Genomic DNA, 15,717 nt, shown 5'->3' on the forward strand with positions numbered 1-15,717 from the left:
CCAAAAATGCTGAGGTCCCGGCACAAAATACTATTATAAATTGTATAATTTAATCAGATTAGGCGCATCAATGTATTGCTCATCAAAATGTTTGAATAATTAGACCCATTTATCCACGTATTCAGTTTGGGTCGTCGTTAAAATACATTCTTCATTTTTTGACTAAAAAAAAGTTGTTTTTTTGAGCGATAGCTCATCAAAAAGACTATCAGTATTAATTTGTTGTGGTCATCTGATAGGTGTATTTTGTTTATAACGTCTGCAGATCTCTCTATTTCTTCCCATTTTAGTACATTATGTAGTCCAACCTATGTAAAAATTTCGGCGCCATCAAAACTGGTTTTCCATAATTCTATATAAGAAATGCATCGTCTGAATAGATAAATCGACAGTGGTCGCGCAAACCGCGACAAAATCTAACCCGGCCAGGACAAATGAACAAAATATGCAACCTCGGAAATAGTCTAAATTTGCAGGTTTTTTCTATAGAAGGAAAAATGCTGATTAAAAATTGCATTTATTACACTGTACTAGTTATTATAAATTACCAAACGATACCCAGGAATTAAGTTACTTACATTGATTGAACATTTTTTCATTGAAATAAATTATATATGTTAAATATTTTAGCTTTTTGTCGAAATAAAGAATTTTGGGGATTAAAAGTCTCAAAAAAACTTATTATTTCTTCTTCCCTCTGTCTGAATTTCCATCAATACAAGTGTTTATTGAGTGTGAAATGTGATGCAAATAAAACAAGTAAGAATGTCAGCTGAATATTTTATTTATATCAAAGTTTAAATATTTATTTATTTGATTTTCACTAAGCGACGGTCTAGTAATAGTAAGAGCTTTAGAGAAATGAACCCTAGTTATTGTTGATACATCCATGCCATCTTCAGTCATGGCCATCAAAGCAGCTTCTGAACATAAATTCTTAAGGTCCGCTCCTGAGTAATACTCAGTTTGTGTTGCAATATGAAATAGATCAATATTTTTGTCAAGTGGCATTTTACTCGAGTAAGTTTTTAATATATCTAGTCTAGCATTAATATCCGGCGGAGGCACATGAATATGCTTATCAAATCTGCCTGGTCTCATCAATGCAGCATCTACCATATCTGGACGATTGGTTGCACCGATAACAATAACACCATCATCATCATTATCTAAATCCTGAAACAAGATTGGGATTTTATTTTATTTATGAACCGTGATAAATATTGTTACTATCAATTTGTATTTTAGGCATAATTTTAGTACTCATAGGCTGTTTAATTTTAGTACTTGTAGGCATAATCTTACTCGAAAAAAATTGATAGGAATAGTGTGATTATAAAAAATAAAAGGGTTGAAAATAAATGATATGGTATGAGGTATGTTCAAATTCTCAGTATGGATATGAAGAAAAAGACAGCACTTCTTTATATTGATATCGAGAATATATTAAACGGCTCTCATATCTCATGAAATAAAATGAAATGAAATAAATAAAATAATTTTTTATATGATGATTTGCAAGTGAAATATTCAATATTTGATTTCCTGTTAATTTTTTTGTTCCTGTTAAATTTAATTAACTGTTCGATAAAAAAAATTTCAACCATATTACTTTTTTAAGACAAAATTTTCATTCTTATGCCTGGAATTGTCTAAAAAGAAGTACATATTTTCAAAATACTTCTCAAAAAACTTTAAGTTCAATTTTAGTTACATCTACACATACCAGATAAACATTTTACGGGATTAGTGACAAAATGAAATATTTAATGTAATTCTCTGATACTTACAATGTCTACACCCTTATTTGTATCAGCCGACACCATTTTATGGCCAACACCATCCATCTGTGTAAGTAGTGAAGCAATTATTCTATCTTGAACTTCAGAATTAACTTGGTTTGTTTCTCCCCGAGATCCAGCGAGGGCATCTGAAAAGTATAGGACATTGTTTTATTTTGTCAACAGCTTTATTTTTATTATATATCTTCCATTTGATGGAATACCATATACCTATTTCATCGATGAAGAGAATGCACGGGGTATTATCTCTTGCTCTTTGAAACAATTGTGAAATTAAACGTTCCGCGTCTCCAACATACGGAGAATACAATTCTGCAGCTGATATTGAAAGTAGTGCGAATGTGCCTAGACTTGCTAAAGCACGCACTAGTGAAGTTTTGGCACACCCAGGGGGACCATACAATAGCACACCTGTAATTAAAAAAAATACATATATTTAAAGTTTGCTAGTTTGTAAATAATTATAATTTTGTTATACTTTGAAAAACATTAAAATTATTTTACTGCCCAACAAAATTTGAATACAAAAATATCAATAATTTATACCATTTATAATTTAAAAAAAAGAATATCATAACGAAAAGTATTGAGAGAGGCAAATTATCAATTTAACCCGCTACCTGGGCACCGATTATATACAGAAGTATATGTTTTATCTACATACTTAAGATAAATTTAAGTTTATTTAGTATAAATAAAAATTAATTGAGGTTCCATGTGGTATCATTAACTTCCTTACAACTATTCTTTTCAATATCCACAATTATATTTAAATCAAAATGACGTGTAGCGTAATGTCAGTGTGGCGTAATGTCAGTGGCTGCAACACTTTCTGGTTGATTGGCATCCTATAGTCCGTATACTATACTGTTACGGTAGAATTTGTATATTTCATACTGGGAGCGGGAACTGATAAAGGTAGGAACTTTTTTTTCCTGGTTTTGACCATAGTGGTACTGCAGTTAAATGATTTTTAACAGGCAAATTTTGCAAATAAAAATGATTGTTAAAATTATTGATACGGCGGGGGAATTTAAATAAATCCTTTTTTCACAAATACAAATACTAAAAATAAATAATAAAAATAACCTCGAGGTCTGGGAATACCCAGTCGGTTAAAAGCATCCACATGTTTTATTGGCCATATAATGGCCATTTCCAATGCCTTTTTAATGTCATTTAAACCACCTAGTTCATTAAATGATGTGTTTTGAGTCGTTACTACGCCAAGGGTTCCTTTTAAAGATGCGGGTGTCATGTTTAGAATCACTTTCTTGAATTCGTTTTGCCAAAACTCCAATGGGTCTACACATTTTCCAAAACTATTCTGCAACTCAGAAAAGCAATGTGAACCTTACATTCATGAAGTGATACAACATTTTTTTTATGCATGCTTACTTTATGCAATCTTATTTTATGCAATCTTACCAGATTCTTATCATACATTTTCCATGCAATAGTATGACAAAGTAATTTTAAGTCTGCACCAACATAGCCTGGTGTCATATTAGCTATGCATTGGGATAAAATTTTATGGTCATTAATATCTAAAGGAAGTTGCAAATCCATTAATAGGTGTTGTGTTATCCATTTCCTATCGTCTTCATTAGGAGGACCAATGTAAATCTAGGTTTGGAAGGAAAAATAAAGATGTAAAATACAGTTAAGATAAATTACACTTATTTTGACAATAATAAAATTCAAAAACCTCAGTTTCAAGCCGTCCATGTCTTCGAACTGATTGCTCTAATGAATTGGATTTGTTGGTCGTTGCAATGACTATAATACCAGGAACCATTTGTGCTTTATCTAACAGCAGCAGTAGTTGAGATACTGCTCTTTGCACATGGGAAGCAGCACCGACCCTTCGAGGACATAGATTATCTACTTCCTCGAGATTTATAATACATTTACCTAAAACAAAAACAATAAGTCGGTTAGTTAGTTTTGGCAAAGTAGGGATTATAAAAAATATAACATAAATAAATAGTTCGAAACAACAATGAGCACCTGGATAAGTCGGGCTTACGACCAGTCATTAGATGGTTTAAGTGTATCATTTTATACACTGTACAACATTTACCTTTCTGCTCATGATTAAACATCCATATAGGTTGATTTATAAAGTTCTGTACATTCCATTTAATAAAGCATATGATAGTTCAAAGAGCCATCTATTAAAATTTTTACAAAGCAATAGAATTCAAACTTTTAATTATGTATGTAGGATTCTATTTACATATTGTGAAACGCCATAATTTTATTGATTATTATACATTTATGTACTTTTTTTCAACCAGTCTTTTACTTAGCAATATTTAAAGTACATATATCCAAATCTTTGTTCATTATTTTACTTAAAATAATATTTAAAAATACTGGATTAAAACCACTAAGAGATAATTATATATAAAAAAAAAACTAATAAAACTTCTCAATCAGTTAGACCTCATCTATAAAAGAAATAAATCCTGAAAAATCTTTGGCGACTAAATTCAGAATTTGTGAATATGGATTTGGACAAAAACATGCTTGGTAAAAAACTGGTAAAAAAAGTAAATAAGTAAATTGAAAAGATAAAATTACCTGATAGTTCCGCATATTGGAAGGCTTCTTCAAAACGATTTCTGAGAGCGGATTCAGTTTCCCCTGGTTCACTTTTATTTACTTCATGACCCATAATAGTCACTAGTGTACAGTTTGTAATTTGAGCAACGAGACGAACAAGCGAAGATTTACCACAACCTGAAGGGCCGACCAGGAGAATCTAAAATGTTAAAATGATTATTATGTAGTAAAAGTAAAGTTTCGATAGACAGGGATCGCTTTAATTGGGAAGTGGCTTAGCCGGAATCTACAGGCACTCACTAAATTATGCATTTTAAAAAGTAATTTTGTTTCAACTGGTAAGTACGAAATCCTTATGAAGATGTAGATAGAAAAGAAAATACTATTGGGATAAGAAAAAAGTAATGCCATGTCAAGAAAAAGCATTAATAAGTAAGATGAATAAAAATATTATAGTTGATAAAAAACATTAGCACAAGTAATATTAGTCTAGAACAGTGGTTCTTAACCGTGTTGGATGTACCGAATCCCACCAGTTTCATATGCGCGTTCACCGAACCCTTAATTGAATAAAAATATTGCTAGATTGAAATATTACTTCCAAATAATATACTAAACCTATTGGAGGAATGAATATATCGTACGTTGTATAATTTTTCATAATATTTGATATATTCCTTTCAAATAATATACTAGATCTATTGGATAAATTTTAGGCGTGCGGTGGTTTGACTTTGTGAGGAACAAAGAGATAAGGCCTGGGACGCAGCAAATCTTGGTCACAACTGTCGTTAAGAAAAGGCGATTCAGTTGGCTTGTCCATGTACTCCGCATGCCTCCTGAGAGCCTTAATCAAGCTTGCCTCTTTACAAGGCATCAGGTTCGCGCCGCCTAGGACGACCACTGCTGACAATTCGTCGGCAGTTCTCGTCAGAACTTCGGGACGGGGATCTGACTTGGGAGGATGCAAGGGAGCTGGCAGCCGACAGAAAAGCCTGGAGACAGTTTGTGGACTCCATATGCTCCACCTAGGGAACGGATGTGGTTTAATATTGGATAAATGAATATATCGTACGTCTTATCTTTTTTCATAATATCGTATAGTAAGTCGGTATGTGTTTTGACCTCCGCCGAACCCAGGAGACTGACTCACTGAACCCCTGGGGTTCGATCGAACCCAGGTTGAGAACCACTGGTCTAGAATGCTAGAAAACAGATTTTCAAATATTATGATAAGAACTATAATAATAATAATAAAAATGACCTGTTTTGTCGGAGCAAAATTCTTATTTGAGTCCATTTCGCGAAATACTTCATTTATTCGAACTATTTGGATAAGTCTTTTTAAAGGCCTCTCTAATGCAAAGAGAGGGTCTATTTTATATATCGATTGTTCATATTGAAAGAGTGAAATTTGTTCAGTAATGACGAGTTTTGTTTTAGAGCCTATTTTTGCTATTGTCGTTTTCGGCAGAGGTTCAGAAGTAGAAATAATGTCAATTTTTGATATTCCCATTTTCTGTCTGTCAGGCAAACAATCCAGATTTATGCTGCAGTTATTAGAATAAAGGAAGAATTTTAAGATATAATTTTTCAGAATGTTTAAAAATTCAATATGTTGTTCTTGCCACATTTGAATATATTTGATAGATTCAAATATAACTTTGATATGTATTTCCTTGAGTATTACGATCTCTTTCAACTCATTTACGTCAGAGATGTTTATAAAACCATTAAGGTCCTGATTAGCATTATCAGAAGTAGATTGAACACTGGTGTCAATTTCAATCACATCATCACCGAGCAATAGCTTAGGGTATATTTTACAATAGTAATAATTTGTAGCCGATTGAATTAATACGAGACTTCCAGGATTTAACAAGAGATCATAAAAAATACATCTTGAAATATAACATTTCTGTTTGTTTATGGAATTTTTGTTCAAGTATTTTATGCGAAGAACCTTTTGTAATCTGAGGTTTTGTAATGTATTTGTTAGTTGATCCATATTAAATTAAAAAATAGTTACGATCTAAAAATAAATAAATCACAACAAACGTCAGATTCACGTGGAAAATTGGTAACCAGAGATAAAAAGTTTTGATAATTTGTTTATTTTTGTCTATCACTTTTCTTTACGATTCTCTTTGATCAAATTTGACAGCTGTCATTTGTGATCTTTGGAGGAAATGTGCGATATTTGGACATGTGGCTCGAAATGTTTTGTTTTTTTTTCTTCTTAAAATTGAAGTGATTTTCTTATTATGAATAATTTATTTTTCGAAAAAATGTTTAAACAATAATCTCACCCATAGTCAGTGAACACTAAATAAATTATTCAAAAGTTGAACATTCATTCGTAGAGGTTATCAATTTCACACCTGCATTTAAACTATTCAAATCATGTGAGTATAAAACAAGATTTTATAAATAAAAAAGTATTGTAATTCTGTATTCGTCTCTGTACAATTATGAAAATATGCACTTATTTTTATTAGTTTATCAATACTATCCTACAAATAATTTTTGTATTACTCGCAACTTTTTAAGACAATTTACCTCTTCAGGTATCTTATTGTATTATTGTTGCGACATGAATTTTTAAACAAGACTTGGCAAATTGATATCAGTCAACGCATTATCCCTCAGCCATACTTATACATGGTTGATTTAACGGTAAAATTCATGTGAATATGGCATATGATGAGTTTTACCTTAAAACCTTATATAAACTATTTTGTTTTGCTTGAGAATGCTTCTAATAATCTCCATTATATGTTTTGGAACCGCCTTTACAATTACTCTATTGTTAACATCATCTGCCTAGCTGCAGATAATAGGATGTAGCAGTTAGTATTTCATAGTTTGGCCTGTGACATCTTGTGACGGTCTGTTTTCATCGTAAGAAAGTAAATAAACAAAATGATTCCAAAGGTGTCAACAATTTGCTACTAAGAAGATAATTATCCCATGATGATATTCACATCATAATATTTAAACCTACTGAACGGTTCCTATTTTATTGATGTTCTCAGATTTAAGTACATTCAGTATCGTCATTGTCACTTACCTAACTGTCGTAATAATTAAAAAGTATTTGATGTTGATTTCAGCTTTGAGTACCTGAAATACGTTTAAAAATATTATTTATACATTCTTTTTAGTGGGAAGAATCAAGTATAATGTAAATAGAATATCAAAATTTTGGACAAAAATAAATCAAACTTGAGATTTTTGTGTAAAACTCAAACTCACAATTGAGTCATAAGTTACTTAGTGATAGTTATAAGCTCAATGCCCTACTTATATAAAAAAAAACAATACAACTTAAATAATTCCTCTAGGAATAGAGATGACGTCATAACCGCTATATGGGAAGGGATGTAATGGCATAAAAAATAAACACCAAAGATTTGTATTTATTTGAAATATTTGGCGCGTACCGTACGCGCCGACTCACCTTTCGCAATGTCAAAGCTGGGGTTAGGGGGTCGTATCGCGAGTTGGCCGAGTCGCAAGCCACGCCTTCGATCGATACCCCCGGCGGGTAACGTCACTACCTGTAACAGGAGCATGCCGTGGTGGCCGTGGCGCTCGCTTTTCCGTTCTATAACGCTCGGAGAACCAGTCGCGCGAGCAGCGCGTCGCGGTGTCGCTCTCACAAATAACAATAATCGCGCAAACATTGTCAGCGCAAACACTCGGCGCCCGCCATTCGATTCGTCCTGTAATCGCGTGATTGCGCAATCGTACGAGTTCGAGTACGAGTCCGAAAATATTTACCTCATTTGACATTTCAACCTCGTTTCGAAATGAGACTACCGCGGCTCGTTTCTCGTCACAAAGAAGCGCAAACTGAACCTCGGTAGACATGAACGCGAGGTCGTCTCGCGACTAGATGGATTCTTCGGATCGACTAGTTGCGAGGTTAGCGCATAACCGATGCTCGTATCATGCTAGATGGATCCGCGGAGGAGTCGGGCGCCTTGTGTTCCTTCCAGGATAGCGACTCAGCCCCCGCCCCGGAGTACCGGCGCTGGAGGCGGCGCCACGGGCTGCAGCTGCCCCTCCACCCGCAGCAGCTAGCGGGCTGGCTGGCTCTGGTCGCCTTCGGAGCCGCCTGTTTCGCTCTGTTGCTGCCCGCCCTCGCCTCCTCGTTACGTCCGCCGGTCCTCGTGCTCTTCGTAGCGCTCTTCGCCATTCACGGCGCCTCGCACTTGCTGGCCTTGTTGCTGGACCCGGCCGAGGAGGAGTTGAGACGGATCAACTCGAGTCGCGTGGTTCCCGAGTTCGACCGCAGCAAGCACGCTCACGTTATAGAGAATGGACGTTGCCACCTGTGTAATATCCGCACCAGCGGCCCGAGGACGAAGCACTGCAGCGTGTGTAACAAGTGCGTGCACAGATTCGACCACCATTGCAAGTGGCTGAACCACTGCATCGGCGGCAGGAACTATGTGGCCTTCTTCATGTGCGTGGTGAGCGCGGTGACCGCGGCCCTCGTGGTGGTGGCCGTGGCGGTCGCCGAGCTCGTGCTGTACTACGTGGAGCCCGCCTGGCTGGCGCCGTGGGAGGCGCTGGCCGCCCTCAACGCCACCGCCGCCAACTCCACCGCCCCGGAGGCCGATATGAGCAAGGCCCTCGCGGTCCAAGACACGGTGTTCCTCTTGATCGTGGGAGTCATCGCCCTGCTGGCCGCCATCACCGCCGGCCTGTTGCTCCATTTGTGCTTTTTCCACGTTTACATTTCGTTTCTGGGACTGACGACGTACGAGTATATCAGGAACTATCGCCAACAAGCGATGGCCACGGCTCCTCCCGCGAGCGAGGCGGCCGTCGATAACGAATCGTCCAGAAACAAAGTGTACATTTGCTCTAACATTCGTTCCGGTAATCGCGACGGAGAACTGAGACACCGTCCCACGAGTTTGTATTGCTGCGACAGTACCAGCGAGTACTACGAGCACACTCACAATACGTACTATTTTTGTTCCGTCCTCGACGACGAGAATCCCGAAGCGAGCGAAGCACTCGCCGCTAAGAGTTTCCAGTGCTGTTCGGAGTCCCGGCACTACAAACCCGATCCTAAACAGTCCAACATAGATATAGAACACGTAAAGACCGTGTCGCGAGGATGCACGCTGTGCACTATCAAATCGAGGAAGAAGGTGAGCGAGAACAGCGCTAAGGCGTGCGTGATAAAAACGATAAACAAACACCACCGGTGGAAACGAAAATGGAATTGCTGCTCTACAGTGCCGGAGAGCCCCGTGACGCCGGAAAATAATTCCATAGGGGCGATGGAAAATGGGAATTACGCGAATGGAAACAATCACAATACTCACGACGCTATTACCACCATTTCCGGCGGAATAGAGTACGGTCCCGAATCCGCAAACGGTCACTCGACCGAGAAACGCAATTCCGACATGAACGCGCGGTCCGGCCGCTTCTACTCTCGCTCTTGGTCCATGGTGCACTTCAGACGCATGTATCGCGCGCTGAACCGAATGGGTCTCCGCCGTCCCCGTAAACGTCCTGCCAAGCAGTTTCCCGTCCGCAGCAACCAGGTGAGCCCGCTGTCCGGGCCGCCCGCGCTCAGCCCGCCGGCCGAGCCCGAGCCGGGGGACGTCCGCACCATCCCGCTGGGCAAGCTGCCGTCCCTGCCGCCGCCCGCGCGCCGCAAGATGAGCGTCACGGACCTGCGAGAGCTGACCGAGTCGCTGGGGCCCGGCGCGGGGGCGGCGCGCGCGCGCGGCCCGCGCCGGGGTCGCCGGAAGGCGCTGGCGCGGCCCCGCTCGCCGGCCCTGTCGCCCATCCACGAGTCCGGCCTGTCCAACCCCGCGTCCCCGCAGCCCTGCCGCGCCGCCCGGGCCGCGTGCCCCCAGAAGCCGCCCCCCCCGACTGAGCCCGCGGCTCCTTGAGCCGCCCCGACGATTTATCCAAACTTTGTTAAGTGTTGACTAATTGTACGCGTCCAGTCAATTTGATCGATGTTATATTGCTTATAAATAATATATTAACTACATCACCGGAATCGAAAACGTCCCTAGTTGCTTTTAACGAAAATATTTTCGCAATTACATATTTAAAAAGATACGTATTTATAAATCGATGTATGCCTAGTATATGATACATAATATTATCCGATTCGTTTTTGTTAAAGTTCATCATTTTAATGTAGATTTTTTTTCTTGAAATTTTTATTAGAAATTGCGTCAGTAGATGTTGTGTATTTGGTGTAGATAAAGAATATCCACTCTTTCTTCATATTCATAAGAGGTGCTTTAAGTAACCAGTAATCGACGCGTAGCAATTTTATCGTTCAGCTAGATCTGCTCGTTACTTAGTGCTGAAGAATCTCTTCGGGAAAGACCTACCCCAATTACGGATATGAATTGCGTGCTATGGCTGATTATTGAATCTAATATTAAACGTGAACTTTAGGTTTAAATTTTACAAAATAATAGTACATATTACTTGTAAGGGTGTCAGAAGAAAATGAAAACCCATTACAGAAAAAGTCGTGCGACGCAACATTATATATGGTATTATTTATAAACAAAAACTGTGATAAAATGCGTTTTGATATAATGTCATAAGGTTTACAATCAACATCTTCTGATCGATTTTAAACTTTTATGATTTATTACTCGTACTGAGTAAATTTTAATACCATTTTCAATTTACATTTTGTTATTTTTCTTACACTCTCAAAGTTACTTAGCCGCTTTTTGTTTATACCGATCTTTACGAGAATAAACTAAAAATTTAAATGGTGCTACAGTTGTATCGTTTATTTTTCTCTTTAAATGTGCATGAAACTTTGCGCTAAGAATATACAATAGAATAACTAACAATCCGACGGATAAAATTTATTCAATACATTGAAATAGCTAGGAACAGAAACATTCATGAAGTCATAAATAATTTATTGAAGCTAGCTAAATTACATTTTTCTGCTGGTTCCATAAATGGCTTGCAATGTAAAAAAAATGTTAATACTAATATATAAATAAGGATGTTACCAAATTGGTTTCTATGAAACAATACAAGCTGAAACAATACAAGCAACTGTATATTTTATTTACTTACGGGTATCGTGGTCGAAAACTGAATTGAAATTATAATTCTGTCCATGTCTTATGTCTATAAGAAATACGAAAAGTATATGTTCATGATTTTTTGTCATGTTTTTTATTTGCGGGGTTCACTTTTGGTCGCTAGAGGAAAAATGTATTTTTATGAACATTTTTCAGCAGGTGGGATTGCCTGATATGTGGTATTCTACATTACAAATACACTAAAACCTCACTTTGCGTCGTAGATACGTTCCAAAAGATTCCCTGAAATTTAAACAAAATTTAAATTTACAAAACGGGAAATAATCTTTTAGAAAATTTTAAAATGATTCTCTGAATAATAAAAAAAACAACGCAATTCGATAAAACAACGACGCTCAGCGAAAATGAGTCTTAATTCAGTAACGACGCAAAGCGAGGTCTGAGTGTATGGTATTAGAAGTGCGGGCAAGTATTCGTATGAGGCATCGCAAAATAATGTAATATTTTCACATAAATGTTTATCGTAAATTCTTACTTATGAATGATATATTTATGAAGTTTGATATAAAAAAAATACATTATACTATCGTGAGTTAAATTACATAATCGTATGACTATGTAAAAAATATAATTTTTATCATTTTGATTTTAATTGACTCACCGAAAATGCTGTAACTCATGTGTTTAAGTGTTTCCAGTCGAAACACCAGCGTAATGACATTCTCATGAGTAGAACAAGCTCTAAACAATGTTTCTATTTTTATCGTTCATTAAAATTAATGAGGAATATGGGGATGTGCGTCTTGACATTGTCAGTCGATATTGATATCGTGGTGTGTCCCTCGTTTCGTACAATTTGTCTTTGACTTAAACATTGATATTTCCCCTTTTCCCGCCTCGTCCCTCTTCCAGGTATTTTTAGAAATGTGGAATTTTGTAATTGAAACAATACAAGTCGTTGTTTTGTAAAACTCGTAAATATCGTATGTATAACTTGAATTTACTGATCTGTTTAGTTACCAAACAAAATAAAAATAATGGCACATCAAAAAAATTGTAACGGTATTTTTTTCGGTTGTGATTTTCAAAATACATCATTCATGGTTAAAAAAATATGGTAAAAACATATCTATGGAAATATTTTATTGCGATGGCCCGTTAACACATTTCTGATTTATTATATTGTATTATGATCTGAGATTGTGACGTCACATTTACCTGGTTATATTTTGACATACAAGAATACTGTTTATATTGTATAGTATACATATTTATCGTAAGCCGATGTTCCTTGTTACAGGCAGCCTTTTCGTCAATTGCTTCTTTAAAATACTAAGGAAAACAACAATTTAGTATGTAATATACTTAATTATAATACAAATGAAATGCCAAATGGAAGAAAAATTCATTAATAAGATTATTTCTAGGAATTAGGAGTTTTAAATACAATTTTAAAATGATATTATTTTTTCTTTCATGTTTTTTGCGGATTCTTTGTGGCACATTTTATAAAACTTTAAAAAACAAGCATTACTTTTAACCACTTTAATATTTAATACTTTTCTACAACCGGTTTCGACAAGAACCTTGACATCTTAAGGGATGGACATGGATGAGATGTGACAAGATTCTTGTTGAAACCGGTTGGAGAAAAGTACCGAAAATAAAAGTGGGATATATGAATATATATATATATATATATATATATATATATATATATATATATATATATATATATATATATATATATATATATATTCATATATCCCATATATATATATATATATATATATATATATATATATATATATATAAATATATAGGTATATGTATATATGTATATATATATATATATATATATATATATATATATATATATATATATATATATATATATATATATATATATATATATATATATATATATATATATATATATATATATATATATATATACATTTATATGTATATATCAACGATTTACTATATACTCTAAAGGTCTAATTTACGAGGTGGTTTCAAAAAAATTGTAAAAGTAAAATGTGCGTGACTTTGTAGAGCGTTAATCTTTTCGTTCATAATCCAAAATATAAGTAAAAAACCGCTTACAGTTTAATTTTGGTTTGATGCCATGAACTTTTTCATTACATTTTTCTGTAGTCGTTGCAATGACTGACTCTGTGTCGTTGTACTTTTATACATTACGGGTCGTTGTAAATCAAACGAATGTAGCTGATCGATTTTTCAATTAATTTATAAATTTATTTTACTACATTTGAAATTCTAACACGTTTCAACAAACTGTAAGATTTTACTAAATAAAACAATAGTACGACTTTATTAAAGAATGTTATAAGGAAATAATACACTTCAAGTAACGATCTTTAATATTGAATTCTCGTGTATGGATCTTACTCAATTCCGCATTTTTTTGAAACCTCTGCGTATTTGAATTATTTAATATTTTCATAGTTTTGTTCATATGAATTTGTAGTTATTATAAAATTTTTAAACATTTTATAAGAACAGATAACTATTATTGTTTTTCTATGTTTATTTAAGTCTTTTAATTATTTATATCAATGATCATCTGAAGTGATTGTGCATACCTATTATTATAAGCATTTTATATTTATTAAATGTTTATTATTTAAAAAAAGAACTTTGATTGTTTTCTTTTTCTCTTTTCAGGATAGATTATTCTTCGTAGATTGTTTCGGCAATCACTTTGTGGTAATATCTATTATTTTAATATAAATTTTTACTTGGTACTTACTACCCTTTCTTCAAATCTATTCCTACATGTTTTTAGATGCATTCTGCATCAGCATCCGCGTGTTTGAAAACGATGCATCGAAACACGTGTCACATTAAATTCTAAGAACTAGTGGTAATTATTTACCAAATAGAACTTCAATCAAAAATTTCTTATTTTTGGTGTTGCTTGCTGATGTGGTATATTTTTAAGAATAGACCTGGCAACAGTACTGTCACCACCACGATTCTAATAATTTACCTAATATTTATATATATATATATATATATATATATATATATATATATATATATATATATATATATATATATATATATATATATATATAAATATATATATATATATATTATATATATATATATATATATATATATATATATATACATATATATATATATATACATATATATATATATATACATACATATATATATATATATATATATATATATATATATATATATATATATATATATATATATATATATATATATATATATTCACCTTCACCTTAAGCTCCTTCTCTGACGTCATCACTGTTTCCGAGGAAATTATTAGAGTTCTCTTGTTTTATAAGTAGGGCATACGGAGCTATACAAATTGCAAGTATACAACAATCTTCTTATCATTCATTGTTGACTTTGTGTAACACCACTTGTATATAATAATCAGTCTATATTTGAGCTGGTGATGGTATGGCTATTCCGATACCGGTAGTCACGAAGTAGTGTTTTTATGTGATATTACACAAAGTGAACGATGAATGATAAGGAGAGTGCCATATTACCATACCACAAGGTTGACAATGCTTTTAATATACAAAATATGCAAATATACACATCAATTATGTCGAAAAATATCAGTATAAAGATTGATTGCCATGCTGTAAAGTGTCATCGATATTTTTCACGATGAATTTCCTTTCGATACTCGGATCAGGTTGAAAGGTTTCCGCTCCACAGTAAACAGCGCTCAGACCAAATTTTTAACAAGCTTTTGTTATTTTCATCGTGCCGGTGAAAAAAGGGTACCTACTTAAGGAACTCTTCCGGTTATGATGCCCGTTCGGCTAAAAATACTTGACCTTTTCTTTCGTTGAAAAAATAGACTTTTAAGTTTATCACCCTATCCGGCACTTCGTTGGAACAACGGGCCATTCCTCACCCTTATCGAAATCTAATTACTGCTATATTTATGGCGACGGCAATAACACGATAAATCATTTATATGTGGTTTATTTGAACCGAACCGTTTGTGGCGCTCGCTGTATATCTTATGTGTATGATATAAAAATGATATACGTACCATATATCTGTCCTGAGTAGAAAAAATATCAGAGAAGAAAAAATATCAGATAATATAATTTTGAGCATTTTAATACAAAAGGGATCGTATTAATATTGTATAGTATTTCTTTAAAAAATACTCTTCAAACTATTTGTGGTAATTGTCACTTAAGCCATTATAATTTTTTAAAATATAATATTTTATATTATATATATTTAAT

The 15,717-nt window shown here is 34.6% G+C and overlaps 3 protein-coding genes across 4 annotated transcripts in view; 2 read left to right on the forward strand and 1 right to left on the reverse strand.

Annotated features, from left to right (window-relative positions):
- Nucleotides 1-763: 763 nt before the first annotated feature.
- LOC148311276 (ATPase family gene 2 protein homolog B) lies at nucleotides 764-6,457 on the reverse strand. 2 transcript variants are annotated; one of them, XM_088256986.1, is made up of 9 exons: nucleotides 6,400-6,431; nucleotides 5,446-5,575; nucleotides 4,389-4,569; nucleotides 3,511-3,716; nucleotides 3,231-3,428; nucleotides 2,892-3,129; nucleotides 2,013-2,213; nucleotides 1,791-1,930; nucleotides 764-1,176 (listed from the first exon to the last, which is right to left on the reverse strand). In XM_088256986.1, the coding sequence occupies exons 3-9, from the start codon at nucleotides 4,480-4,482 to the stop codon at nucleotides 769-771; spliced, it is 1,485 nt and encodes a 494-aa protein (XP_088113112.1). In that variant the 5' UTR covers nucleotides 4,483-4,569; nucleotides 5,446-5,575; nucleotides 6,400-6,431; the 3' UTR covers nucleotides 764-768. The 2 variants fall into 2 exon arrangements, with proteins under 2 accessions (XP_088113112.1, XP_088113111.1); XM_088256985.1 differs by lacking the exon at nucleotides 5,446-5,575 and having other exon boundaries at nucleotides 5,635-6,457.
- A 79-nt stretch (nucleotides 6,458-6,536) lies between these two features.
- Dus1 (Dihydrouridine synthase 1) overlaps nucleotides 6,537-15,717 on the forward strand; it is a 51,227-nt gene continuing 42,046 nt past the window's right edge. Inside the window, exon 1 of the mRNA XM_088256992.1 lies at nucleotides 6,537-6,775. The gene's annotated coding sequence lies outside the window, so the exon portion shown is untranslated. The remainder of the gene's footprint in view (nucleotides 6,776-15,717) is intronic.
- On the forward strand, nucleotides 8,183-11,149 carry LOC148311278 (uncharacterized). The gene has a single exon (XM_088256987.1). The coding sequence runs from the start codon at nucleotides 8,324-8,326 to the stop codon at nucleotides 10,292-10,294; it is 1,971 nt and encodes a 656-aa protein (XP_088113113.1). The 5' UTR covers nucleotides 8,183-8,323; the 3' UTR covers nucleotides 10,295-11,149.

This window comes from Brachycentrus maculatus, unplaced genomic scaffold (genome assembly GCF_059751285.1).
Source record: "Brachycentrus maculatus isolate JH-2025_06_01 unplaced genomic scaffold, ASM5975128v1 h1tg000069l, whole genome shotgun sequence".
Taxonomy (NCBI): domain Eukaryota; kingdom Metazoa; phylum Arthropoda; class Insecta; order Trichoptera; family Brachycentridae; genus Brachycentrus; species Brachycentrus maculatus.